This window comes from Chelonia mydas, chromosome 3 (genome assembly GCF_015237465.2).
Source record: "Chelonia mydas isolate rCheMyd1 chromosome 3, rCheMyd1.pri.v2, whole genome shotgun sequence".
NCBI classification, from domain to species: Eukaryota; Metazoa; Chordata; order Testudines; family Cheloniidae; genus Chelonia; species Chelonia mydas.
Genome location: NC_057851.1, coordinates 134,782,652 through 134,810,540, shown reverse-complemented (window position 1 = coordinate 134,810,540; position 27,889 = coordinate 134,782,652). Strand labels below are relative to the sequence as shown.

The 27,889-nt window shown below is 42.4% G+C and overlaps 1 protein-coding gene across 8 annotated transcripts in view; it reads left to right on the top strand.

Annotated features, from left to right (window-relative positions):
* The window catches only part of PLD5 (phospholipase D family member 5), a 270,448-nt gene extending 257,282 nt beyond the window's left edge, over positions 1-13,166 (top strand). For 7 of the 8 annotated variants that reach the window (XM_043543331.1, XM_043543332.1, XM_043543333.1 and 4 more), the window contains one exon: positions 1,012-13,166. In XM_043543331.1, coding sequence (XP_043399266.1) covers positions 1,012-1,238 — 227 coding nt within the window. In that variant the 3' untranslated portion in view covers positions 1,239-13,166. The remainder of the gene's footprint in view (positions 1-1,011) is intronic. The other variant, XR_006289726.1, reaches the window with a different exon arrangement.
* Positions 13,167-27,889: the final 14,723 nt, after the last annotated feature.

Below are 27,889 nucleotides of genomic sequence, written 5' to 3'. Positions count from 1 at the left end.
ATGTAAGGTGAATTTATTAAAAAGACTCCAGGTGCAATCTTGGCAATTCCAGGCCGATAAGCCTAACTTCAGTACCAGGCAAATTGGTTGACACTATTGTAAAGAACATAATTATCAGACACATAGATGAACATGATGTCTTGGAGAAGAGTCAACATAGCTTTTGTAAAGAGAAATCATGCCTCACAAATTCATCAGAATTCTTTGAGGGGATCAACAAACATGTGGACAAGGGTGCTCCAGTGAATATAGTGTACTTGGACTTTCAGGAAGCCTTTGCAAGATTCCTCACAAAAGGCTCTTAACAAAGTAAGCTGTCATGGGATAAGAGGATCATGGATCAGTAACTGGTTAAAAGACAAGAAACAAAGGATAGGAATAAATGGTCAGTTGTCAGAATGGAGAGAGATAAATAGTGGTGTCCCTCCAGCGATCTGTTTTGGGACCAGTGCTGTTCAACATATTCATACATGATCTGGAAAAAAGGGGTAAACAGTGATGTGGCAAAGTTTGCAGCAGATACAAAATAATTCAAGATAATTAAATCCAAAGCAGTTAAGTAATTCTTAACTGGAAAACAGACGACTAAGGGGGGATATGATAAAGGTCCATAAAATCATGAGTGGTGTTGAGAAAGTGAATAAGGAAGTGTTGGTTTTGTGAGATCCCATTGTAACTCTTGGCAGTCTGCTTTGGAATTCTTAACTATCAGGGTAGTTAAACACTGGAACAAATTGCCTAGATTGTGGAATCTCTGTCAGAGGAGAGGGACTTCAGTCCTGAGAACAGTGAAATACCTGTTTTGGCTTTCAGACTGAGCAAAGGTAACAAAAATGTGGAAATGAATTGCAGTATACTTTAGATAAGTAATTTTTTCCTGAGCTGTCATAGAAAATACATATATTCCTGTAATTGTTCTAGAGGGTGAGGGTGGGAAGAAATACTGCATTCTGTTGGATTGGCTTTTTTTATGTTGCAGTCTCACTACATATTCTTTTCATTTATTTATAGGTAATTTTGACTGGGTAGGAAATGATTTTACTCAAAATGCTGGAGCTGGCCTCGTTATCAACCAAGCAGACGTGGGAAACAACACAAGCATCATTAAGCAACTTAAAGCTGTGTTTGAAAGGGACTGGTATTCACACTATGCCAAAAGTTTGCAACCAACAAAAATCCCAAACTGCTTAAACCACAAACTTAACAAAGCAGTGGCAAATAAGACTGCCATGAATTAAAAAGACTATTTTACTGTATGATGAATGAAGAAATACATCGGGGCTGCTGTAACCCTATTTCATATTTACAGATAAGAGACTACAAAAAGGCAAAAAAATGTTTTTGTTTGGGTTTTTTTGTTTTTTTGTTTTTTTTTTTTTAGGAAAAAGCACACTTGTATAAAATGTTCTCTAAACTATATTCTCTATATTGAATTATTTATGACTTTTAAATTTGTTACTTCTTACATTGAATGTCATTTATGCTTCAACATTGATTTTTCACATTTGAATTTAAGCATACTTTGGTTCCTCTCCTTCAGTTTTAGAACTTTTCATACCTCCCATCCTGGTTAGGCAGAACCTTGAGGCAGAACTGAAAGCTGAGCTATGAAATGTCATTCTAAGATCAGCTGCTATTGATACATAATGGAGGACAGACTTCCCTCCATAGCAAAAGATACTAGTTTGAGCAAGTATTCTCCCATGTAAATTGTTCCCTCCAAGTATATGGCCATCCAAGCAGATTTTGATAGTTTTGAACAGATAGTTTGATATCAGTATCGAATTACATTTTCACACCATCCTCAAAATGTATTAAAGCTAGCTGTCAACTTCCTTGTCATCTCCTAATAATACCATACGTTTTCTTTTGTCCAGACAACTTTCACTGTAACCTCTTCCCCCAAACCTCTTACCTAACACATTTCAAATTTTTTTATTAATTTTAATTCCCTCTACCTTCAATGGTTATTCCTTGTTATACCAATGTCTCTTTAATTTTGAAATTCCTGGATTCTGAGGATGTTTTATTCTAAAAATCTATTATAAAGATGAAGGGCTGTCTTTTCTTGTTAGCTGTACAATGTGATCTTCCCAATTTGAAGTATTTCTCAAGAGTGAGGCAGCAATTTTATGTAGCATCGTTGTTTGAAAAAAAACCTAAACCCTTAAATGCTCCTTTTTGAAAATGATGAAGGGCTGTGCAAAGCTGTACAATAATTTTATTGAACATTTTCACAGTTTTGTTCTAGTTGATTTCATACCTGGCAAACTTTGTTTTGTTAATTTAAAAACAAAACGAACAAACAAACAAAAAAGTATCCTTTTGTGAAATGGTGTTTTTGTGTCAAAATAGGCCATTCAATTTCTTGCATGTTTTTTATAATTATAAAAGAAATTGGGACAGATTCATCTCTGGTGTAACTCCATGACTCACTGACTTCAGCAATTACACCAGCAATGAGTTTCATCCAGTATATTCAAAGTTGAAGATCATTTTTTAAATCAGATCTGTTTATTTGCAAAATTTCACTGAAGGACCAAGAGAAGCTCTAGAGGTGAATATCTTTCAATCATGTGTCTTGGGATAAACTTAATATTAAGTGCTTGCATAAAGGCAGAAGAGCCAAAAATTCCAGAGTTTGCAGTTATAGCTTCTGCTAGCAATAGCACATAAAAAGATAAAAATTATTAACCACTGATATATTTCCCTTCCTTGCATTGTTGATCTTAGGAATGCATTGAATTTTTAGTACATTTTATACAGATAATGGAAAATGTCAACGGAGCAAAACTTTGTCAAACAAGAAAGCAAAGGCATTTGTTTTCAAGGCAGGAGAAAGTGATTTCATGACATTGTTGGGTTGCCACTGACCTTATAATTCTGATACCAAATGAATGACACACATGCAGTCATTTTATCTGATAGATTTTTGGAGCAGTAGAGTCACAATTGCGTACTGGTCCATTATGGTATAATGGATTCCCATGTGCTGGAAGAACAAATTTGTGTACTTCAGTCATCCAAAAAAGTACAGGTTTTTGTTTTTTTTAAAAAGTATACTGTGTTTTTATGAACCATCTGATTTATGAACAGAAGGGTTTATTTTTAAATAACTTTAATCAGTAAATAGTGGTCAGCCATTATACAATGGGACTGACAGGCACAAATTTCGTTTGGTATAAAATATGTACTAATGATTTTAATATAGTTGTTTCAAATGACAGCAGCTCCAAAGAAGTGCAGAAGGCTTTGGTATGGTATGTTAGACAAAAGATAAAGTGCATCCTTGGATTTAAAAAAGAGGAAACGGAGTTTAAAAGAAATCTTATTAGTTTTTAGAACACATCAAAGGGGATAATAACCAATCATTCTTTCTGGGTTAGTACTATTATAGTTCAAATAGATCAAATGCAGTGGATCAGGTTCTGATCTCAATTACACCAAAGTAAATATGAAGTAACTCCATTAAAGTTAATTTGCACTGGTTCATTTGAGATCAGAACCACTGTTTCCTTTTGCTTTAGCTCTGTAGAGCACCACCACTGCATGGCATGTTTTCAAATGCCTATAGGAATTTGCCTGTAGTAGTTTCTCACAGATCTCACAAACAGGATCCCGAAGATGCACTTTCTCTAACTCCCTTCTAACTGGCATTGGTAACTCTGTCGTATTACAAAGGCTTTTCTAAAGAGATCAGCTTTATTCTTAAAGAATATACACTGTAATTGTTGTTTGCTGCAAACATTTACTAGTGCCTTATTCATGCACAAGGTTTTATTTAACTATTTCTCTTGTGAAACCATGCTAAGATCTTGTGTTTAATACTGAAGCATAAAAACAGCTTGCTAAAAAAGACAAAAGACCTACATATTGTGAATGTTTAGAATTCAGTACCTAGTGCTAGAGTCACAAAAAGACAAAACCGTTGCCAAGAGCTGGGCCCAAATCAAAACCTTGTATAGGAACACACCTGAACTTTGGGGTGTTTTAAATGTCACCCCAGCTTTGGATCCAAATTTCATAAATTGACCCATCTTTATTATGAGATGATGCAAATCCCAAATCAAAATATACCTGATTTTGGGGAGATTCAAAATCTGCATTCCCCAATAGCAGACTCCAATCAGAAGCAACAATACTGTGGCAGTTCTTTCAAGCTTGAGGGTGAAGTAAATCCAGACACATACAAAGGCCGATACACAGCTACTTTGCATATTTCTTTGCAGTGTTGTTGTAGCTCTGCTGGTCCCAGGATATTAGAGAAACAAAGGTGGATGAAGACCAACTTCTGTTGGTGAAAGAGATCATTCAAGGTGAAGCGCGCGGTTAACACCTCTGCAATCATAGGACAAAGGAGGGGTAATGGATTGCAGATTGTTTTAATGAGCCATAAATCCAATGTCTTTATTGAGGGCATGGCTACACTTGCAGATGTAGAGCGCTTTAAGTTAAACCAGCCTTCGTAGAGCGCAGTAGGGAAAGCGCTGCAATCTGTCCACACAGACAGCTACAAGCGCACTGGTGTGGCCACATTAGCAGCTCTTGCAACGGCCACAGAGAGCAGTGCATTGTGGTACCTATCCCAGCATGCAAGTGACTGTAACGTGCTTTTCAAATGGGGGTGCGGTGGGGTGGGGTAAGACAGGGAGTGTGTTGTGTGTATGTTGGGGGAGAGAGAGTGGCTTTTGGGGGGGCTGAGAGCATGTCAGCTTGCTGTCTTGTAAGTTCAGACAGCAGCAGACTCCCCCCCCCCCCGACCTCTCTCTCTCACACACAGCATTCCACACCAATGGTTGCTTTTTCTTGGAGCAGATAAGCAGCCGGCTGTCATTCAAAAACAATGAGAAGAGTGGCCACTTGATTTAAGGGCATTATGGGACATTTCCGGAGGCTGATCAGAGCACAGTGATGCAACATCTCGTTCACATTGACACCCGGGCGTTTCAGCCAAGGCACAACAAGCGTTAATCTTCTCACCGAGGTGGAGTAGCGCTCTAGCCGTGGAGCCAGAACGCTCTACGTGCCTTGCCAGTGTGGACAGGTAGTTAGCTAGTGCCCGGGGCTGCTTTAATGCACTGTAACTCACAAGTGTAGCCAAGCCCTGAGACTCTCCTTGAATGTGTTAACTCCAAAACAATCTGTTCCACCTGGCATTTAGATGTGATACTCTGAGTGCCTTTCCCAGACCTGTGGAAGAGCTCTGTGACACTCGGAAGCTTGTCTCTTTCTCCAGCAGAAATTGGTTCAGTAAAAGATATTACTTCAGCCACTTTGTCTCTCTAACATCCTGCATAGGAACTAAGTGATCTGGCCTGTCACAGCCCTTTTCTGCCTCCACTACACACTTCTTTCCTACTGCAGACTAAATAGCAAATGGGATTATATAGGAGGTCGATAGAGGGTGCATAAACCTTAAATAACCCAGTGGAGCATGAGGAAGTTTCTATGGCTACTCTTAGAGCCTGCTGATATACAAGTCCCCTGCTGCTGTAATGGGTATCTTTGCCTGTTCTCTGGCAAGATCAGGCCCAAAGTTTGTCTGAATTTTTTACAATAAATGTATATTTTTACCATATTAAGTTTAAAAAGCATCAAATTTGGGCCCTGTGTCATCCATGATACAGGTCCCAATCCTGTTCCCATTGAATTCCGTGTGTATGACAGGCCCAAAGTATGAGTCTGAGAAACAAGTTTGGAAATCTTAGAATCCTTCTTTTGAGATTTACCCATTTTCTGCATTCCTAATGTATACCTAACCTCTGTTAATGTCAACGGGAGTTTTACGTGCATAAAAACTGTGGGAGTTGGCACTAATTGGATTTTCTTGCCATTTAGCCCTAACTAAAGATGAAATCCAGACTTAAGATTTCTAACTTTTTTGTGACTGTAGTGCATACTTCCTCAAATGAGAGCTGCCTTTCTCAATACAGTAATAAAACATCAGCTGGCTATTCTAGTTCTTCAAACTGAAGTCCATGATAAATGTCCTCCTCTTAAGCAATGCTTAATTTACTGTTATCTACACTTGACTTCTAATAACCCTGTGGACTTCATAATTATTACAACTATTTCATTATAGCCTAAGATGTACTGATAAAATATACATATATTTTCAGATGCTAGTTTTTGTCACTGTATTTTGCTTCTTCCCTTCCTTCCCTTTTCCTGTAACTTTGATTTATTTAATCATTATTGCTCTGTTCATTTGAATTTATGTAAAAGTTGAACAAATTTTTGATATAATTTAAATTCAGAGCCTTGCCTCCTGAGTTGAGTGCACCAGTACCCTTATTCAACTTTTAAAACGTTTTGTGTTACAGTAGCAAAACTGATATTGTACAATGGTTTCTGACATTTGACTTTATATTTTATGTTAAACATTGCTGTGTAGTATATAAGAATTTTACACTGTCAGATCTAGTTGCTTTTGCATCATCACCTTGCACATATGCCTTAGAAGCTTGCCAGACTAGCATGAGAAAACAACATATCTTTTCAAAATAGAGTTAGACAAGGGTAGAAAAACCTCATGTAGCATTTGATTATGCTGCGTGGGTGTTTGGGTTTTTTCAAATGAATGGTAATGTGCTATTACTCTATACAATGAAACCTGTGCTATGGGCCAATTTCAGCAGATGAACCCCTATCTTAAATGACCACATTCAATATCCAAGAGGTTTCTGGAGAAATTTTGTTCAAAGTTCATTTAGGGCATGATCCAAAGCCAATGAAAGTCAGTGAGAGTTTTTTCATTGACTTAAATGATCTTTGGATCAGGCCTAAAGGCAATTTATAGAAGGCATCCAGTTGTCCTTTAAAGAGTTCCATAAGGGAGGTGTCAGCCCACCCCTTAGCTCAGATTTTTATGTAAGATGCATTTCTACTGCACGTACATGGACTACAACTGCCTTAGAACGCTTGAGGTTACCTTTAGCCTAAGGTTCAAAATAAAGGTAGGGGGGAAAACGTTAATGCCATTTATTTCTCAATGCCACCTTGAATTTGGTTGTAAATCAGTTTTGATTCTGACTAATCAAATACAACTCCATTATACTTGATGGAAATTAGTTCTACTTATGCCAACCATTCATTTTCAGATTTGGCTCCTATATTTTAGTGAACTCAACAGTACTGACTTTTTAAGCCTGTGAAATATGGCACCTGCTAATCTTCTTTGCTGAGATCAGAAATCAGGCTGATAGCAGATTAATGATTCATGCCACAATACAAAGGAATAATACTAACGTCCTGGGATTATAAAGTTGTGTATTTTAGCACTAATGGCTATTTCTATAAGTTTTGTCCATCTATATGAAAAAGTTTCAGGTTCCTATGCCTTGATCTTTAGTATTAATAGTTAATTAGACATCCAAGTGCTGTTGAATATAAATGGAACTTTGGCCCAGATCCTCAAAAGTATTTAGGTGCCTAACTCCCATAGAAAATGACTTACCGTCTTAAGTCACTTACGTGCTTTTGAAAATGTTATCCCAAAAATGTTAACGGCAATTGGTATTTATTCTAAAAATGAAATAATATGAACCTCACTTTGCAGGTGGCATTTTCTGAGGCAATCCACATTCAGAATGTAAGAAGACTTCTCAGCTGACAGTGTGGGGCTTGCTTTCAATGACTGACTAACAAATAACTAAAATAGTTTAATGCATATTTCTATGCTTGGTTATCAGTTTTGTAAATGGGAAATAACCTGGCATTTGCTTTTAAATGCAACAGTACTCTGAAATCTTTGGGGGATTTTAAGAAATGTGGCAGAAAATCAGGGTGCCTATGAAGATTACATCAATTTCTTTCTGCAAGTGAGGAGGCTACTCCCCTCTCCTTGACACCCAAATCTCTCTCACACCTCTCACTCCTCTTGAGTCCTTCAGGGTTTTGGAGCTCACTTCCCAACTCCTGAGAAGTTCAGAGGGTTGATTACAGTAAACAGGTCCTTACAGTTGTCTGCTCCTAATGAACACTGCTATCTGCCCAGCCCACTTTTACTCTCTTGTCAGAGCTAATAATCTATTGTCAGAAGAGCAGAGAAAGCACATGAGCTCCCATCCCCTGTCTACCTGCCAAGGCACCAGCCTGTGACAGAGATCCAAAATGGGCGCGAGGGGGGAGCATGAAAAAATTATTATTCAAGAAATGTAAAATCATGTGGTATTCCATCCTTTGGTGTAAATCTCTCTCTTCCTGGGACTCAGCTCTCATGATTCTTCATTTCTGAGGTAAATAATTTTCTACAATACAAGGAGACATCAAATATGTGAAGTGTAGGTAATTCTGGGACCAAACAAGGGATATTTGAGAGGTATGGTGCCACCCAATCTCATAATTCCTCTCCTTCTCTCCAGTTTGAAATGGAGTGATGGTGGTTCGAGTTCCCTCACTTTGAGAGGAACAGAGCAAAGTGGGAGATGCACGGATCGTGTACTCCCCTCTTCTCCTTCCCTGTGGTGCCTCAAAGTGCTTCAAGGAGTGGTAGGAATGGGCCAGTAGCTCTGCAGGGGGGAGCAAAAGAACTCAGGCCCAAATCCTCAAAGGTACTTGGGTGCCTAAATCCCATTGATTTCAATGGGTGCATAAATACCTTTGAGAATGTGGGCCTCAGTGCTTAGGACCAGCTTTTTTGTAATGAAACTGCTGAGCTCCTAGAAACCTCCTTTTTCTTACTCCTCTCCCTGGATGGCTGTGTCCCAGTGTAGATGAGGTTTTTATCTTTACCTACCACAGGAAGGAAATGACAGAGGGCCAGTCAGGGCCCCCAGATCATTTAACATTAATATGTATTTTAAATCAAGACCACGCCTGTCTGTGTACTCATTTGCATCATCATTTAAAAAAATGAGTTGGGGGGAAAAAAGACCAGCTAACGTTTACAGATGAATAAAATGTTCATTTGCAGATAGAAACGGCAGCTATAATATTTTTCTGTCAAACTTTAGGGGAAAATGCCTGGATCTGAAGAAGGTTTCTAACCATGGGAGGAGTGAGATTCTGGAACAGTCTTCCAATAGGGAGCAAACAACCTAACTAGTTTTCAGAGCAAGCTCGACAAATTTATGTGTGGGATAGTATGATGGATTGCTTATGGTGTGAGGGTAGAGCTCAACAGTTCTGAGAGTCCCTTCTGGATTATGTCTTAAATTCCTAAAGCTCATGCTTCAAGGTTTCAGCTGGTCACTTGCAGGGGTCAGGAAGGGATTCCCCCGCTGCCCCACAAAATGTGGTTAGGGGGTTCATTAGGTCTTACTCTGAAGAATCAGAGATGGTTTCAACTGGAGATGGGATATTTGACAGGGTAGGGCAGGGCTCTGAAGTGGCACAAAGCATTCTCTCTCTCTCTCTCTCTCAGGTGCATGGCTAGCTGGTTCTTGCTCATTTGCTCAGGGTTTAACTGATTGCCATATATGAGGTCAGGAAGGAACTACCCTTCTCCCGCTCCCCCATTTCCTCCCCCAAGCCAGATTGGCAGAGACCTTGGGAGTTTTTAGCCTTCCTCTTCAGAGTGTGGGTGCAGGTTACTTGCCAGGATCATCTGATTATATCTCACCTCATCATCTCCCTGCCTTTGCAGGGGCCTCAGGCACTGGTGCACCTCAGTCCCTCTATTCTCTCCCTGTGGCACATAACAGTCTAGCCTCTGGTGGGCTGTAATACTTTGGTCTAATTTTGGTTGTTGGGTGCTGGGTGTGGTTGGTGGCCTGTGATGTACAGAAGGACAGACTAGATGATCTGGTGGTCCCTTCTGGCCTTAAATTTTATGAACTGCTTCCTACTAAGTTCCTTGAGGTGCAGTAGGCTATGAGTGAACTGCAAGCTACAATATGTTGTACAAAGACGGTCATGGTACTGAAAGTAGGTCCATGTATGGATATCTATAGTATAGGAATAACATGAGAGGAAAAAGGTGGAGAGGGCCATATATGTTTCTACGTGTATTTTATATAGATCTCACTGTCAAGTATTGTTTAAAAAACAGCTCTTTCTCATAGTCTTGATGTTTTCAGAAGGCTACAAATGTGATCAAAGGTGATCAAAGTCTGAGAACAGCATGAAAGCAATATTTACAGCATCAGGCATACAGCATGCAAACCAGCGAAAGCAGTCTTTGAGCTCACTTTCCAAGCATGGGCATCTTAGTTCCTTGGACTAATAACAGCCCTTAGATACCCAAATACCCATTTTATGTGCCCAAGTACCTATCTGAGATCCCAAATGTGGAAATGGCACACACACACTCTCACATTTTGGGAAATAGGGATACCCATGTCAATTGGCTAACACATTGGATACCAATCAGTCAGCAATGACTTGTGATTAAATCAGCCTATTAATGGGAAACAAATATTTAATATGTTAAGAGAAAAGTATTGCTAGAGGACTAGATCTTTCACACCCCTGAAGGGGGTGGGGAAAGACCAGGGATCCCACAGCGAGAGACTCATAATGAGAGCTATGGCAGAGAACCACTGGCCTTGGAGTGAGAATGTGACAGACTAAAAATTTGCGCTGCCACAAATTGAGGCCATTTCTCCCCCCCAGCACTCAAGAGCTCACATATTCAAGCCAAAGGGCAGTGATTTCCCCTGTAAATTAAACATTGCAGGTCGTATATCTTTTATTTTACTTTTTTTTAATGGCGAGAGAACAGCAACCAGTGCCTCAGGCACCTCCTGAGCATTCTCACACATCTTGCCTTCAATAAACTTTTTTCTCTCTGTCCTTTTAAAAAAAGAAAAAATAATAATAAAAAAGCTGCTTCGCCCACATTGCTTCTGTTGGAGTTCCCTGTGCCTCCAAGCAAGGTCCCTCATCCCCATGGAGGTACATCTAGCCTCTGGCAGGATAATTTCTGCTGGCTTCCTTTCAAGTGCCACAATAGCCATGCCACAAAGATGCCAAATACACATGCGACCTTGGAAGACACAAAAATTAACCATCTTTAGGAACAACGGGAGTCAGGTCAAAGTAGGGCACGGTAGGTGAAGGAAGGGGAAGAGGAGCTGTAAATGGTCTGGTCTAGAGGTGGGACCAAATCATTACCCTGAATCCAACCCCCCTGAACTATGGGGAGAGGTTTGAAATCCAAACTGGGATTAAGTATCTCCTAGCTTTATAACGAACCAAGCCAAAAACCTTGCCTGCAAACTCCTCCTGTGGTGTTGTCCAAGATCCAAATCTGAAATTTGTGGCTTGAACCATGGGCTCCCAAACACAATTGGGAGAGACACAATTAGGTGACCCCAATTGCTAGCCTGTTGATTTAAGACATGACTGACAAGTGAACATGTCAATCCTGCTGAGCTATTTGAGGTCACGTGACTTTGTCTCTGACCATTTGGTTGCATTTGTCAATTTAAGGGTATAAGCTTGGATTCATTTACAAGGTTGTCTAAAAACCTTGTAAGCCCATAGCTCTATTCAGTATCTACCCTTACAAAACTGTTTTGCCTTTGCTGTAAATCAGGAAAACAAATTCATTGTAATTGTATTTTAAACTGTAGGTGTAAATTTTAACTTGTGTTACTTTAGCTTCACTTATAGCCTCAGAATAATAGGCGTCCTCTGTGAACTTTACAGGGCAATAATGGTATGTACTGTATAAATAAACGTACTACTTCAAGGACTAGTATACCATACAGTACATTTGTCTAAACTTACTTTGAAAATTGCATGGCTAGCTTATGCAGTAGCTAGATAAGTGACAAGGCAGCAATGTTAATCTCTAAGGAGAATACAGTAAATATGCTTAAATATTTTATTTACTTAATTGAAGCATTCTGTAGTCTCCAAGCTCAAATGTGAGAAGCAGGGGTGACTTCTCATTGTCTTTCTTACGCCAAACTTAATATCCCTCACACACATTTACAGACACGTAGCATATAGATAGTGGCATAGCTTAGGCCTGTTGTATAGGTCAATATCTACAATGCACACATGAGAATATAAAATTTGCCACTGCAAAAGAGAGTAGTTGCAAAGTCTATTTTGGATTACCAATTTATATTTGAGGAAACTAATGTGCGGTCATTTCTAGAAACTGTGAACACAAGGCAATTGCTGCATGCTTGTATATTTAATGAGTTTTATTATGATACACTCTTATACGAATGCCTATGCAGTGTAAATGCTTTAATATGAGAATACTGAATTTTTTTTAGACTTTATTTTCTAAGAATGCTACATTTTATTGCATGATTTAACCATTGTTATTTTTTGTGTTTGTATAAAGTGCAACCAAGAAAACACATGATTTTAATAGCTTACTATATAATAACTGCTTAGATCCATTATAGAACATGTTCTTGTGTAAACATTTTTAAACTTGGCAAGAAATGTGCTTCCTTCAAACAATGGGCTTGGTTCACAGCAATACCTGCTTAGTTAGTGTTTGTATTTGTAACATCATTGAATCTGTCAATGGGGCTAACCACCTTGCGGAAAACCAATCTGTCAGTAAGTACTGGTTTTGTTAAAAAAAACCCAACAACCTCATAATGAAGTTACTAGCTGTAGAAATAGACAAGGCCTGTCCTAACTCAATTTAAACAATAATGCTCTAATTTACGTTGTTCTGTTGAGAGGCCAAAACTGAGGAGTGTTATGTTTGGTTCAGCCGGCTGACGGGCAGTGTAGCATTTTTTTTTAAATATTTTTTTTCATAAGCTTAATGCAATGAGTTGGTGTTATCTGATTGTGAACTTGGCCCATTGTTTACAGCATTACTGAACGTAACCAAAGTTCAGCATACCTGATTGACTTGAGCTGACATGCTGACTTGAAAGAAGAGAGAATATTTCTGGTACAGCAGTACATTTGGAACCTGAGTATATCACCGGCTAAGTGAGCGAGTTGGTCATGGTATTGCTATCAGTGTTTGAAGGTGCGTAATATATTTATACTGCTGCAAACTAAGTTACCAATTAGAACACTCAATCAAATAAAAAATAATGCATTGCTTTAAAGGTATGTAAATATTGATTTTAATGCTGGGGTATCATAGCCATCAGTTTTTCACTGCTTTGATATCCAAGGATTCCTAATATTACATGGAATGTATTTCATCTGGGGTCTTTTTTAGAATCAAATGTTTTCATTCAAAGCAAAATATCTACTGTTTCTTTGTATTTCACTGAAATAAAAGAATCCCGTTTCAATATATTATGCTTTCCTATTCATTTCCAAGTTACTAGAGCTGGCACTCACTTAACCTAGCTTGGATTCATGTATCTTAGCCCTGTGGTTTCCAATCATTGGTTCACACACTGGTACTCTTAGTCCAGGTATTTGTGACTGCTACTGGAGGCTTCCCCGCCTTATCTTAGGGCCCAGTTCTTTCAGCCACACTCAAAGTGAGTAGTTCCTCAGTCCATGAGCAGTCTCAATGAAACCAGTGAGAGTAAAGGTGACAGACTCTGACCCTTAATGATACATCTCTGCGTTGGGCCTGGCTACACCATTATTACCTTCATCCCATTCATGTGTCTGCACTCTTAAGTGGAGTTTGGGCTTCTCTGAGTCTGTCCTGCCAGCCTAGAGAGGACTTGCTTTTGGGTAGGGCCGTACCAAATTCACTGTCCATTTTGGTCAATTTCATGGCCATAGGATTTAAAAAATCATAAATTTCATTATGTCAGCTATTTACATCTGAAATTTCATGTAGGGGTCCTGACCCAAAAAGGAGTTGTGTGTTTGGGGGAGGGGGGTGGTCGCAAGGTTATTGTAGGGGGGGTGTGGTACTGCTACCCTTTTCTTCTGCACTGCTGCTGGCGGTGGCTCTGCTTTCAGAGCTGGGCTCCTGGCCAGCAGCTGCCACTCTCCAGCTGCCCAGCTCTGAAGGCAGCACCGCGGCCAGCAGCAGCGCAGAAGTAAGGATGGCATGGTATGGCATTGCTACCCTTATTTTTGCTCTACTGCTGGTGGGGCACTGCATTCAGAGCTGGGCGCCCAGCCAACAGCCATTGCTCTTGTAACCCCTGTGACGGGTTGGATCACAGAAACCCCCTTGGTGCTGCCAACGATGTGTCAAGACTACTTCTGCCCCTGCTTTCCCTGCCCTCCCAGCTTGGGACTTCAGTGCCCTGCCTGGTTTGAGCCAGACCCACTAGCCTGCTGCAAACCCAGACCCAGGTCTGAACCATGTACCCTAACAGCTGTATGCTTAATTGAAAGCAGCTTAAGAAGTGTTCCTGTCTTTAACACTCACATGCTTAACTCCCAATGGGGTCCAAACCCCAACTAAATCCATTTTACCCTGTATAAAGCTTATACAGGGTAAACTCATAAATTGTTCGCCCTCTATAACACTGATTGAGAGAGATGCACAGCCGTTTGCCCCCCTCCCCCCGCCACCTCCCCAGGTATTAATACATACTCTGGGTTAATTAATAAGTAAAAAGTGATTTTATTAAATACAGAAAGTAGGATTTAAGTGGTTCCAAGTAGTAACAGACAGAACAAAGTGAATTACTGAGTAAAATAAAATAAAACCTGCAAGTCTATGCTTAATACAGTAAGAAAACTGAATACAGAAAAAACCTCACCCTCAGAGAAGTTCCAGTAAGCTTCCTTTTACAGACTAGTCTCCTTCTAGTCTGGGTCCAGCAATCACTCACACCCCCTGTAGTTACTGTCCTTTGTTCCAGTTTCTTTCATGTATCCTTGGGAGTGGAGATGCTATCTCTTGAGCCAGCTGAAGACAAAATGGAGGGGTCTCCCAGCGGTTTAAATAGACTTTTTCTTATGGGTGGATACCCCTCCCTCCCCCTGTGTAGAATTTCAGCTACAAGATGGCGTTTTGGAGTCACATGGGCAAGTCACATGTCCATTCATGACTCAGAACTTACAGGTAGCAGCCATGGTTCACATGCTTCCTTGAACGTCCTCATGTAGACTTCTTATGTGGATTGGAGCCTTCCAAGATCCATTGTCTGTTAAGTGCTTCTTGATTGGGCACTTAACTTGTAAATTCCTTTCTAAAGAAGCTGACCAAATGCCTTACTAAGGCTATTTAAAATCAAACAAGTATACAGCCAATATTCATAACTTTGAATACAACAATGACACATGCATACAAACAGGATGAATAGATTCAGTAGCTCATAACCTTTACAGAGATATGTTACATGGCCTATGTAGCATAAAACATATTCCAATGTCATATATACATTCATAAGCATATGTCTATAGAGCCTTATGGGGTGCACCGTCACAACCCCCCTGCAACTCTCTTTTGGGTTAGGACCCCCCAGTTTGAGAAACGCTGGTCTTCCCCTTGAAATCTGTATAGTAGAGGGTAAAAGCACACACAAAACCAGATTTCACAGGGGGAGACCAGATTTCATGTTCTGTGATGCATTTTTCATGGCTGTGAATTTGGTAGGTCCCTACTTATGGGGGAGGGAGGGCACTGTACCATGGTCCTATCCCCAGGTGGTCATGTACTACTACTAGAAGAAAGCTCATAAAGCTAAAGAGAAATCATAAGGAAGAAGAGAGGTTCCTAGATTTTAAGGCCAGAAGGGACCATTATGGTCATGTACTCTGATCCTCTTGCATAACACAAGCCAAAAAATCCTCACCCCATAATTTCTGCACGAAGCCCATAATGTCTGTGCGAGCTATCACATTCGCGTCTTTTAGAAAGAGCAAGAGAGAGACAACAAATCTTGTGTGAGTAGAGTCTGGGATAAAAACCGCAGTATCCTCTGCTGTAGTCTTTTCAATTAAGAAATCATCCAGAGAGCTCCCTTATCAGCATGCCACAAGAAGGTGAAGAAGGGCATCTCTAGCTGAGGACCCAAATTGCTTCACATGCCTCGCTCTTATACAAACTGTCTGACCAGGCTTGTGCTCTATTTCCGTAGCCGTAGAATTATGCCTCTTGCACAAAGCACCTCTCAAATAGACATTTTCTACAGGCTAAGATTGCTTCTTGGAGTATGATTGAAAGTACACAAACAAGATTCGTGGTGCAGAGCAATCTCTGCTCCTGCTATGTTTGTTACTACTTTGGAAGCCTGGTTTGAGGACAGAATATATACATTTGATTGCCTGTCTAACACTTAAGTGACAATGAATTCCATTCAAACATGAACTTTTTCAGAGGTTCCAAGCAGTTCCATTAAATGTTTCGGGGGGGAGAGATATGGGGGGTGCAATGGAGATGGGATGATCCCCCAACATGGTCTCTATCTTGCTCTTTGCCACCTTCTAATGCATCACACCGCTCCCCCCCACTCTCCATAATCTTGCAGTAGTCCCTGTTGACTTCCACTCCATGACATACCCCTCAGCTGAATTAAAAATCTTGTATATTCTGCATGAAGCTGTACATTTGTGTGCTTACTGCCTGAGAGCACTTTAAAGGACCACATGGATTGAATAATCCTAGGCGAGACTGAGGGAAAGAACCGTGGCTTCTCCTGATAATACTGCTATCCTGAGTGCACCACTGACCATTAGACCTTGTGAACATTTGGGAAATCTGCCTGTACAATTTATGAATTATGTGTAAAATTATGAATCCACTGCATGTAGCTGTACCAAACTGCAAACTTTTTGAATGTGCAGCCCTTTGCCCTCTCTATTGTCATCTTACCTCCATGTTGGACTGAAATTCCCAAAGGTAGTGTCAAAGAGGGCTGACTATAGAGGGTCATTAACTCTAGAGGGTCCTCTATTCAAAATCAAACACCCTACATAATAAGCTGACTCCCACTCAGGAGAACTGGTTTGTCAGGGGGAGAGGATATCTGGCAACAAAGTTGCGTGGTAGAACTCTGTGATCTGGGAGTCTCCTGACTAAGGGGCTAAAAGGTTGTACGAGGACTCAATGGGGGGAAGCTTCAGGGAGACACACACAGGGCGTTTGGGCCGGAGAAGCAAAGGGAACAGTCCAGCCACCAGAGGAGCCAAGTTGGGGGAGAAGGCTCCATGTTTCAGAACCCAAGCACTGTGAATAGAAGGACTCTGGATGGCCACCGATGACTCTGAGTCCAGCCCAAAGAATGCTCTGGGCTGAGGAGGAAATTGAGGCAGGGAAGGGGGATAGGGTTTATTTTTGTATAGAACTGTGTAGTTCCTGTGCTGTTAAAGAAAGAGCAATGGTGTGATAGACTCCTATGTACCATGTCTGTGTGTGTATAACTTACAGTTACTCTGTGGCCCCTCGAAGAGTTACATCAGCAGGCTCACACCTTCAGGTGGAGTTCTGGGAGAGGGTATGGTTAAGCTACAGGAGAAGCCTTACATGCCAGCACTGGTTCCAGGGGCTGGGTAATGGGCCATGTGGCCTAAGTGTAACCCACACGTCTCCTGGGTGTGGTGGTCTGTCCCATCTATTGGCACCGCGACCACTTAGAGAGAGAGAGAGAGAGTTAAATGAGTCTGCTCTACAGTCTTAGCTAACAGGCATATTGCTTTTAGCCATGCAGTAGAGGCTTATGCGCTAAGCCTTAGACGTCCCAAGTTCTATCTTGTTCGCCGCTGACCAGGGTCTGTCGGTGTTACATAAGCTCTTAGCAGAGGGTGCAGATAGAAGTGCGCCCAGAGGCTCTAAATCAGGAAGAGTACATGGGCTCCATTCAGACTGCAGATGCTTAAAACACCTGGAGAGCTAGCTGTGTCTGGATTCCCTCACAGCTGCTGGTGAGTGGGGTCTACAGGAGGTGCTTGACTGAAGCTGTGAAAAGGCTTCCCCTGAGAACACCTGAAGAGCATCCTGATACCTGCAGACGAGGGAATAACATTATAATACCTAGTAGGACACCTAGATGAAGCCTAAGCTTTCTGTGGCTCATCCATTGTTCAAACATATTTCTATTAGTTACCATTTTGGTCAGCAGAAGGTTTTTAACCCCAGTTACTACTTTATGATTGAGCCATCATAGCTCTGTGACGCTGTTCAAGTTATAGATCCATGTTATATATTTTGTGCTGTGTGATCCACCTCTCCTTGTTCTATTAGGATTTGATTTGTGTGTGTGAGAAAGAGAGCAGAGCACCACATTATACAAAACCACTGTAAGACCCATCTCCAGGACCTCAACCTGTGCGTGGGCTATAATAATATCTTGTGGCAAGGTTGTACAAACAGTGCGTTTATGAGAAATTGTTTATTATGTAGTTAGTATGTTTAAGAAGTCTAGTGGTTTGAGTACAGCCCAGTGAGCCAGGGATGCCTGAGTTCCAATCCTGACCACCACAGATTCACTGTATGGCAGTAGACAAATCACCTACCCCTTTCACTTTCCCCCTTGGTAAAACTGAGGCTAATAATATTTGTCTGCCCATCTGGCAGCACGCACCATATGCAGTACTCGCTTCATGTTATGGCTAATGTTTCCATTGACTTGTTTCTTTTACAAACTCCTTTAGTGAAGGTCAGGGTAGAGCCTTTCGACGAGGACACCCCCCCCCAGCTCTTGCTGATGTCGAAGCCAGCAACTGATGTGAGGGCTGCAAAACGTGACATCTGTGGGATTCAGAGTAGCTCAGCACCCTTCTACTTTCACGCTTAAATATGGCTTTAGCAGCACTTTAGCACACAAGCTTAAAAATATTGGCCTTAATTTTTATATGGAAATGTAAAAGACAGTAATAGATGCAGAAGTGAAATGTCAATACTGATACAGAAATTGTTATTCATAAAATTACCATAATATTTTCATATGTCATAAAAAATAGAAAAGGAAGAAGAGAACAAGGAGCAGAAGGGAAACTGAGGCTGCCCCCATCATTGTTAAGGTCCTTAAATACCCAATGGCACTGTTTGTGGCACTGTTCGCAACAAAGAGTTGTTCGCTTGGCCAAATTCTAGCATGGCTTATTCCATTTCATCTACCTAAAAGTTTTCTTCATTGTTCAACACAAGGTGTGATCATCTGATTCATTCCCTTTACTGAGTCTCAAGTGATAGTTCATTTCATCTGAAGTTGGACCTGGCCTATGAAGTCCCTTGTGTTTTAACAGATTACTGGAAGCCATGTGGTTTCAGAATTTAAAGTGGGTTCTAAGCAAGTAACATTCTCTGTGACCTTGGGTGAGTCATTGTGTTCCTGGGAGTTTTAAAAGGAGTGGCATCTTAATGAGGAGTGGGTAGGCAACTGGAAAAAACAATCACCCTGACAACGCATGTAATAAAGAAGAACCCCACTAAAAAGCTCTCCTGGGATGACTGCATTACCTTTGCTCACAGCTATTTGTGCCTATTGGTACCAAACAGCTTTTACAAAAAGGTTGCTTTTGACTATGCAACCTGTTGTGAGGAAAATTGTAGCTGACTGAAATATGATCCATATCACCTCACGGTTGATACTAATAAAATAAGTCAGTAAATTTAATAGTGGGTCCCTGTAGAGTTGGGTACAAAGAGAAAGCACAGATTGCTCTGAAGGAGAGCACTGCTGTAAATCTAAATCTATTTATGTCTCCTTTTCATTGTATCATCTCAGAGCAGCTCCCTTTTGCTGTCCTCTCATAAATATTTTGCAAGATGATGATCTTTTACAAACACTACTCTGCTATTCTTAGAGTCCATTCCTATAGGCACTGAGTGAAGTCAGTGCACTCAGGATTAGACATCTGGCTATCCAGGATCTCAAAATGCTTTAGTCACAAACACATACATTAATTGAGCCTCATAAGATCCGTATGAGTTAGGGAAGTCTTAGTAGCCCTGCTTTACAGATGGGAACTGAAGCACACACAGCGTGAGGATTAACTTTTATTGCCTGAAGTCACCCAGAAGGCAATATGTAGTAGACCTGGAATTTGCCCCACACTCCTGTGTTTTAACATTAGACTATTCTTCTTCCTTGAGATGAGAAGCATCAGCTCCGATCCTCATTTCCAAACTATTGATAAGAATTTCTTAGAGATCATGAATGGGACTGAAAATTAATATTTCAATGTCAAGTAGCTGCTAACGATCCTCTCTGCTTGGTCATGTGGCCCCCTTCTTGTCTTTTCTTTTTAAAGACAGGTGCTTGCAACGACTGCCTAGGCTCCATTATTTACTGTTGGCCTTCAGAGACGTGTCATGAGAGCTGAGTTGGTTGAAAGACATGCACTCTGAGATGGAAAGAAAAAGCTAGGAAATTGCTGTGTGGACCCAAACTGACTAGTACACAACATTACAAAATTATAATATATATTTTACCTTTGTGTGTAGTCTGATTTCTGTTATCTGCTGTACTCGCTTTTGTTTCTTGCTTTGTTTAATGGTCTTTTTCAAAACTGCTGCTGCTAATTATAGCAAATGACAGGCAGGGTCACTGATGCTTGGCTACTTGGATCTCTTCCTCCACATTTAATTAATATAGTTTAGATTTCAAACCTAGACACCAATGTAGTAGATCAGAGACATGGTCACTTGAAGCAGTGTTGTAACTGCTACAATATGGCATGCACTGCAAATCAAGACACCAAATGAGGGGCTCCAAACACATTAGAGCCTAGACTCCTAACCATAGGCACCAACGCTGTGGATGCCCTGGGGCTGGAGCACCCACAGAAAAAAAATTGTCGGTGCACAGCACGCACCGCTGGGCCCCGCCGATCAACTCCTCCCCCTTCCTCCCAGCACCTTCCACCCACCGTGGATCAGCTGGTCAGTGGTGTGCAGAAGGTGCTGTGGGAGAGGGGCTAGAGTGAGGGTGGGGCATGCTCGGGAGAGGGGATGGAACAAGGAGGGAAGAGGCAAGGCATGGGTGGGATCTTGGGGAAACGGGGTGGCGTGGGGCGGGGCTTGGGGCAAAGAAGGGGTCGAGTACCCTCAGGAAAATGAGAAAGCTGGCGCCTATGCTCCTAATCCTAGACAGGCAGAGTTTATGTACAATACAAGGCAGCACGCACACTGACAAAGTCCGTTGCCTTTTGAGAGAGATTGCCCCTTCCTGTGGAGGTTTCCATTTGAAGTACAGGGCATAACGCGCAGAAAAGTAGAATCTTTCAAAATGGAATGAACTTTTAAAGGGTGCCCACTGTACGGTGTACATTTCTTTGGCTGGGAATTTACTTTGGGCTTGATCCTGAACTTTCCTGAGCAAGCACTCAGCACCCTTCAGAATCAAGTCCTTTCTTCTTTATCAGCTTTTTATTTATTTTTGGACACAGATACCCTTGTCTTTGGACACTCACTGTGTTTGTGATAAAGACTGTGCCGCAGTGATGCAACCTTGGTAGGTTATGGGTACGTAACCTGAGGCAGCTTGGCAATGAATTGTCTCTGGTGTGCATAAATGGATTGCCTAGGTTGCTTTGGTATTAAGTAAAATATGGAAGCATCTCCTTCTTTTCATAAATTGTTAATGCCACTTGTTTGAAAGGAACAGAACAGTGCATGTCATAATCGATAAGGTGGTGGAATTGTGCTTGCTTCTGATAAACGGTTGCTAATTGCATGTACTGTTGCTCCACATACGTGCATGTACGTGGCTCTGGGAAGAAGGATAAAGGAGTTTGAGGTGCAAGTGGTCTTCTCGTCCATCCTCCCCGTGGAGGGAAAAGGCCTGGGTAGAGACCGTCGAATCGTGGAAGTCAACGAATGCCTTCGCAGGTAGTGTCGGAGAGAAGGCTTTGGATTCTTTGACCATGGGATGGTGTTCCAAGAAGGAAGAGTGCTAGGCAGAGACGGGCTCCACCTAACGAAGAGGGGGAAGAGCATCTTCGCAAGCAGGCTGGCTAACCTAGTGAGGAGGGCTTTAAACTAGGTTCACCAGGGGAAGGAGACCAAAGCCCTCAGGTAAGTGGGGAAGTGGGATACCGGGAGGAAGCAGGAGCACGCAAGAGGGCAGGGCTCCTGCCTCATACAGAGAAAGAAGGACGGTCAGCGAGTTATCTCAAGTGCCTATACACAAATGCAAGAAGCCTGGGAAACAAGCAGGGAGAACTGGAAGTCCTGGCACAGTTAAGGAATTATGAAGTGATTGGAATAACAGAGACTTGGTGGGATAACTCACATGACTGGAGTATTGTCATGGATGGACATAAACTGTTCAGGAAGGACAGGCAGGGCAGAAAAGGTGGGGAGTTGCACTATATATAAGGGAGCAGTATGACTGCTCAGAGCTCAAGTATGAAACTGCAGAAAAACCTGAGTGTCTCTGGATTAAGTTTAGAAGTGTGAGCAACAAGGGTGATGTCGTAGTGGGAGTCTGCTATAGACCCCCGGACCAGGGGGATGAAGTGGACGAGGCTTTCTTCTGGCAACTCACGGAAGTTACTAGATCGCAGGCCCTGGTTCTCATGGGAGACTTCAATCACCCTGATATCTGCTGGGAGAGCAATACAGTGGTGTACAGACAATACAAGAAGTTTTTGGAAAGGGTAGGGGACAATTTTCCTAGTGCAAGTGCTGGAGGAACCAACTAGGGGCAGAGCTCTTCTTGACCTGCTGCTCACAAACCGGGAAGAATTAGTAGGGGAAGCTAAAGTGGATGGGAACCTGGGAGGCAGTGACCATGAGATGGTTGAGTTCAGGATCCTGACACAGGGAAGAAAGGAGAGCAGCAGAATATGGACCCTGGACTTCAGAAAAGCAGACTTTGACTCCCTCAGGGAACTGATGGGCAGGATCCCCTGGGAGAATAACATGAGGGGGAAAGGAGTCCAGGAGAGCTGGCTGTATTTTAAAGAATCTTTATTGAGGTTACAGGACAAACCATCCCTATGTGTAGAAAGAATAGTAAATATGGCAGGCGACCAGCTTGGCTTAACAGTGAAATCCTTGCTGATCTTGAACACAAAAAAGAAGCTTACAAGAAGTGGAAGATTGGACAAATGATCAGGGAAGAGTATAAAAATATTGCTCGGGGATGCAGGAGTGAAATCAGGAAGGCCAAATCACACCTGGAGTTGCAGATAGCAAGAGATGTTAAGAGTAACAAGAAGGGTTTCTTCAGGTATGTTAGCAACAAGAAGAAAGTCAAGGAAAGTGTGGGCCCCTTACTGAATGAGGGAGGCAACCTAGTCACAGAGGATGTGGAAAAAGCTAATGTACTCAATGCTTTTTTTGCCTCTGTCTTCACGAAGGTCAGCTCCCAGACTGCTGCACTGGGCAGCACAGCATGGGGAGGAGGTGACCAGCCCTCTGTGGAGAAAGAAGTGGTTCAGGACTATTTAGAAAAGCTGGACAAGCACAAGTCCATGGGGCCAGATGCGCTGCACCCGAGAGTGCTAAAGGAGTTGGTGGATGTGATTGCAGAGCCATTGGCCATTATCTTTGAAAACTCATGGCGATCTGGGGAAGTCCCGGACGACTGGAAAAAGGCTAACGTAGTGCCCATCTTTAAAAAAGGGAAGAAGGAGGATCCTGGGAACTATAGGCCAGTCAGCCTCACCTCAGTCCCTGGAAAAATCATGGAGCAGGTCCTCAAGGAATCAATTCTGAAGCACTTTGAGGAGAGGAAAGTGATCAAGAACAGTCAGCATGAATTCACCAAGGGCAAGTCATGCCTGACTAATCTAATTGCCTCCTATGATGAGATAACTGGCTCTGTGGATGAGGGGAAAGCAGTGGACGTGTTGTTCCTTGACTTTGGCAAAGCTTTTGACACGGTCTCCCACAGTATTCTTGCCAGCAAGTTAAAGAAGTATGAGCTGGATGAATGGACTATAAGGTGGATAGAAAGTTGGCTAGATTGTCGGGCTCAACGGGTAGTGATCAATGGCTCCATGTCTAGTTGGCAGCCGGTATCAAGTGGAGTGCCCCAAGGGTCGGTCCTGGGGCCGGTTTTGTTCAATATCTTCATAAATGTTCTGGAGGATGGTGTGGATTGCACCCTCAGCAAGTTTGCAATGACACTAAACTGGGAGGAGAGGTAGATACGCTGGAGGGTAGGGATAGGATACAGAGGGCCCTAGACAAATTAGAGGATTGGGCCAAAAGAAATCTGATGAGGTTCAACAAGGACAAGTGCAGAGTCCTGCACTTAGGACGGAAGAACCCCATGCACCGCTACAGACTAGGGACCGAATGGCTCGGCAGCAGTTCTGCAGAAAAGGACCTGGGGTTTACAGTAGATGAGAAGCTGGATATGCGTCAACAGCGTGCCCTTGTTGCCAAGAAGGCCAATGGCATTTTGGGATGTATAGGTAGGGGCATTGCCAGCAGATCGAGGGACGTGATCGTTCCCCTCTATTCGACATTGGTGAGGCCTCATCTGGAGTACTGTGTCCAGTTTTGGGCCCCACACTACAAGAAGGATGTGGAAAAATTGGAAAGAGTCCAGCGGAGGGCAACAAAAATGATTAGGGGACTGGAACACATGACTTACGAGGAGAGGCTGAGGGAACTGGGATTGTTTAGTCTGCGGAAGAGAAGAATGAGGGGGGATTTGATAGCTGCTTTCAACTACCTGAAGGGGGGATCCAAAGAGGATGGATCTAGACTGTTCTCAGTGGTAGCTGATGACAGAACAAGGAGTAATGGTCTCAAGTTGCAGTGGGGGAGGTTTAGGTTGGATATTAGGAAAAACTTTTTCACTAGGAGGGTGGTGAAACACTGGAATGCGTTACCTAGGGAGGTGATGGAATCTCCTTCCTTAGATATTTTTAAGGTCAGGCTTGACAAAGCCCTGGCTGGGATGATTTAGTTGGGGATTGGTCCTCCTTTGAGCAGGGGGTTGGACTAGATGACCTCCGGAGGTCCCTTCCAACCCTGATATTCTATGATTCTATAATTCCACACCAAAAACCAGGCTAACGTTGAACTTTGCTAGATGTGGCTCAGGTACAGGCTCCACCTCCTACAAGCTGCATGCAATAGGGTATCCTCGCTGAGCTAATCCTGGCTCATTAGCATCATTCCTCCTTTCTTGCATCTTTTCTGAAGCTTGGTCACTTAAGTGAGGTGTATAGAAGACGTGGAAGAAGCCAAACAAAACAGCAAACAGCAGTAAGCTATTTCAGAGTGTTCATTGGCCGACTATCGGTGCACTTCAGGAACAGCTCAATTGGCCTTCAGGCTTATTCCTCTCCAAGCACAGACCAGCTGCCTACTAAAGCACACGATGGCATTGTTTATTGCTTTATTTTCCCCTGAATAAAATATAATTTGGAAAAATAAATGTATAATAGAACTTGTTTCATCTCTGTAGTTTAAAATGTGGGTATGAAGCTTACATAGTGCCATCAGAAATGCTGTTATTTTCCCCATTACCCTAAATAACAGGTAGGTGTTAGCATCAGTCAGTACTCTGGTGACAAAGGTCAGAATAATGTTCCAAAATCACTGGTTTGTATCCTTATTGCACTCTAGCCAGTATCGAGCCTGCATGAAAACAATTCATTAATCTACTTTCCTGTTGGCGTACATAACATTACTTGAGATTATGCATTCATTCTGCTGGTTCAATGGATATTCTCAAAGGTTTTTTTATATGCTATTAGAAAGGTCACATCTTCTGGAGTAGAACCAGTTTAACAAGAGTTCATTCTGAAGCGCTTGTAAAAGCGTAGAGCATCTCTGCTCATGCAGAGCCAGTTTAATAGTTTGGTCCAAAAATGTTAGCAGAGCTTCTCTGTGCTTACAAATTAAGAACCTTTGATGCTACCAGAAGTGTCATTTAAATCAATGAGACTGCTCCCTGGGGTATTGAAGGATCGGGCTCTAACACTGTATTGGGCCTGCATTCCTATTTATCCAGATACAGTATATAGCGAGGAAAATCCTCCAAGCTCTTTTATGGATGGCCCATTAAAAATGTATTTATTATGTATGTAGCACCAGCAGCAGACTGGGTACTTTACAGGCAGGTAAAGTGACAAGGGTCATGCTCCAAGGAGTTTGTAATCCGAAAGCGTGAGCTTGCAAACTTTAACTCATACAAATAGTGCCTTTGGGGTCAATAAGCAAGGACAACTCAAATGAGTAAGGTTGATGTTAGGTTGAAGGATGGGCTATAGAATGCAAAGCAATGCTATTGATTGGTTATAACAGACTCAGAAAACCACCCTAATCAGTGATGATAATCATAAATTTCCCTAAACTGAGTTAAAAAAAACTAATCAAATTTACACAATAAAATTACCCTTTAAATAATGTTAAAAGTTTATTCGAACCCAGGAAGAGTAAAGGAAAGAAAAAGGAAAGAAAAAGAAAAGAAAAAAAAGCTGTCTTTCTTAACTTATCCTTGTGTGTCTAGGCGTTGCAGGGGTTCCCAAAGCAGAATGCACAGTATCTAATGTGTGTTAGAGCTTACAAAAAATGGGACAACTTGTAGAACAAGGGCCAAATCCCGCCATTGATCTGTGTTCCTGGTTGCCATCACAGTCAGTTGGAGTTGCAGGTGCACATCCATGGCAAATTTAGCCCCAAGAGCCCATCACTTCTCACCATTGGTGATGTGTGTCAAAATCAACATAGCCTACACATTTTTGTGTAACCATTGTTAAAGTATCATTTAGTCTTGCAATCATCGTACCAAATAAATTCGTCCAAACAGGCCGGCTGAGAAAAATGAAGTGCTGTAATGCGGCCAGTAAGACACTTTATAGAGTTTTAATCTGTCCCACCTAGGAGTTTATAGAACACAAATGTCTTGGCTGTAACAACATTTACTCATAATGTTACATGGAGCAAAAAGCCAGAGCAGAATCCATTTGTAATTTCTGGCCTGCTAAGTAAGGCGAGAGACACCATTTCAAATCTATCATGAACATCAGGCATAAATAATGCCCTTGGCTTTAAAGTGATGTTCAAGGTAGAGAGGTGAATTGATAACTGATGCAAAATTATACCAAAAGCAGCCCAAAGGACAGTCTGGTAGTGAGTCACTGAAGGAGAAGGAGCTCTGTGCAGGCTGCAGTCTGAATTCTCCACACATCAGATGCTTTCACAGCACTGTATCCAGACCTCCTACACTTAACCCCTGGGGCAACCAACCATTATTTATTTACAGAGGACAGCAATCAGATAATGAATTCAATTGAAAACTAACAATAGCAAAAGTTATTGTAGCTATAAATGGGGAGTGGGAGATCGAAATGAGCTCAGAGGTATAAACCATTCCCTTTGTGAACTGGTGATTGAGAGGCCTTGACACAAGCTGTACATAGTTTTCATGCATTTATAAAATTTATAGGCCAAAATCTCTGGGGGAAAAGATATATGTGTAGGGTCTCCCCCTTTAGCAAGAGGGCTGTGCCCCAAGACACACGTTCCGAGCTCCCCGGGGAGGGGTCCAGGACACAGATTCCCTGGACAGCAGGAGGGAAGGGGAGGAGGATGCAGCCCCCAGTCACCATGACAACCCTCATCCAATGGGAGGAGGGGAGACAACAGCAATTCTCAGCAGTCATTAAAGGGCAGAAGAGAGTCAGGCAGCACTGCAAGCAGTTGCTGACCCCTTGCAGAGCCCCGGCCGGGAAAGCAGGAGGGAGGCTACGAGTAGCCTGGCTTTCCCTGCACGAGGCGAGACCAGCCAGGGAGTAGAGGGGCAAGAAGGTCTCCCTGCAGCCTGCCAGAGAGCACTGCCAGGCCCCGCAACCAGCCTCTTGGTAACTTCAGCCTACAGGAAAGCCTCAGGAAGGGATAAGGTTTCCAAGCGTCCAGTTTTTGCCCGGAACGCCTGGTCGAAAAGGGACCCTGGCAGCCCTAGTCAGCACCGCTGACTGAGCCACTAAAAAGGCTGGTTGGCGGTGCAGCGGCCGGGGCTAAGGCCGGCATGTCCGACTCCTAAGTGCAGGGGTGGCCATGGGGGAACCACGCCCAGTGGGAGCAGCAGGGGCGGTGCCTGCAGCCAGGGCCAGCGCACAGCCACCTGGTCGCCCCTGTATCTAGGAGCTGGACATGCCAGCCACTTACAGGAGCTGCCTGAGGTAAGCAGTGCCCGGAGCCTGAACCCTCTCCCACACCCCAACTCCCTCCCAGAGC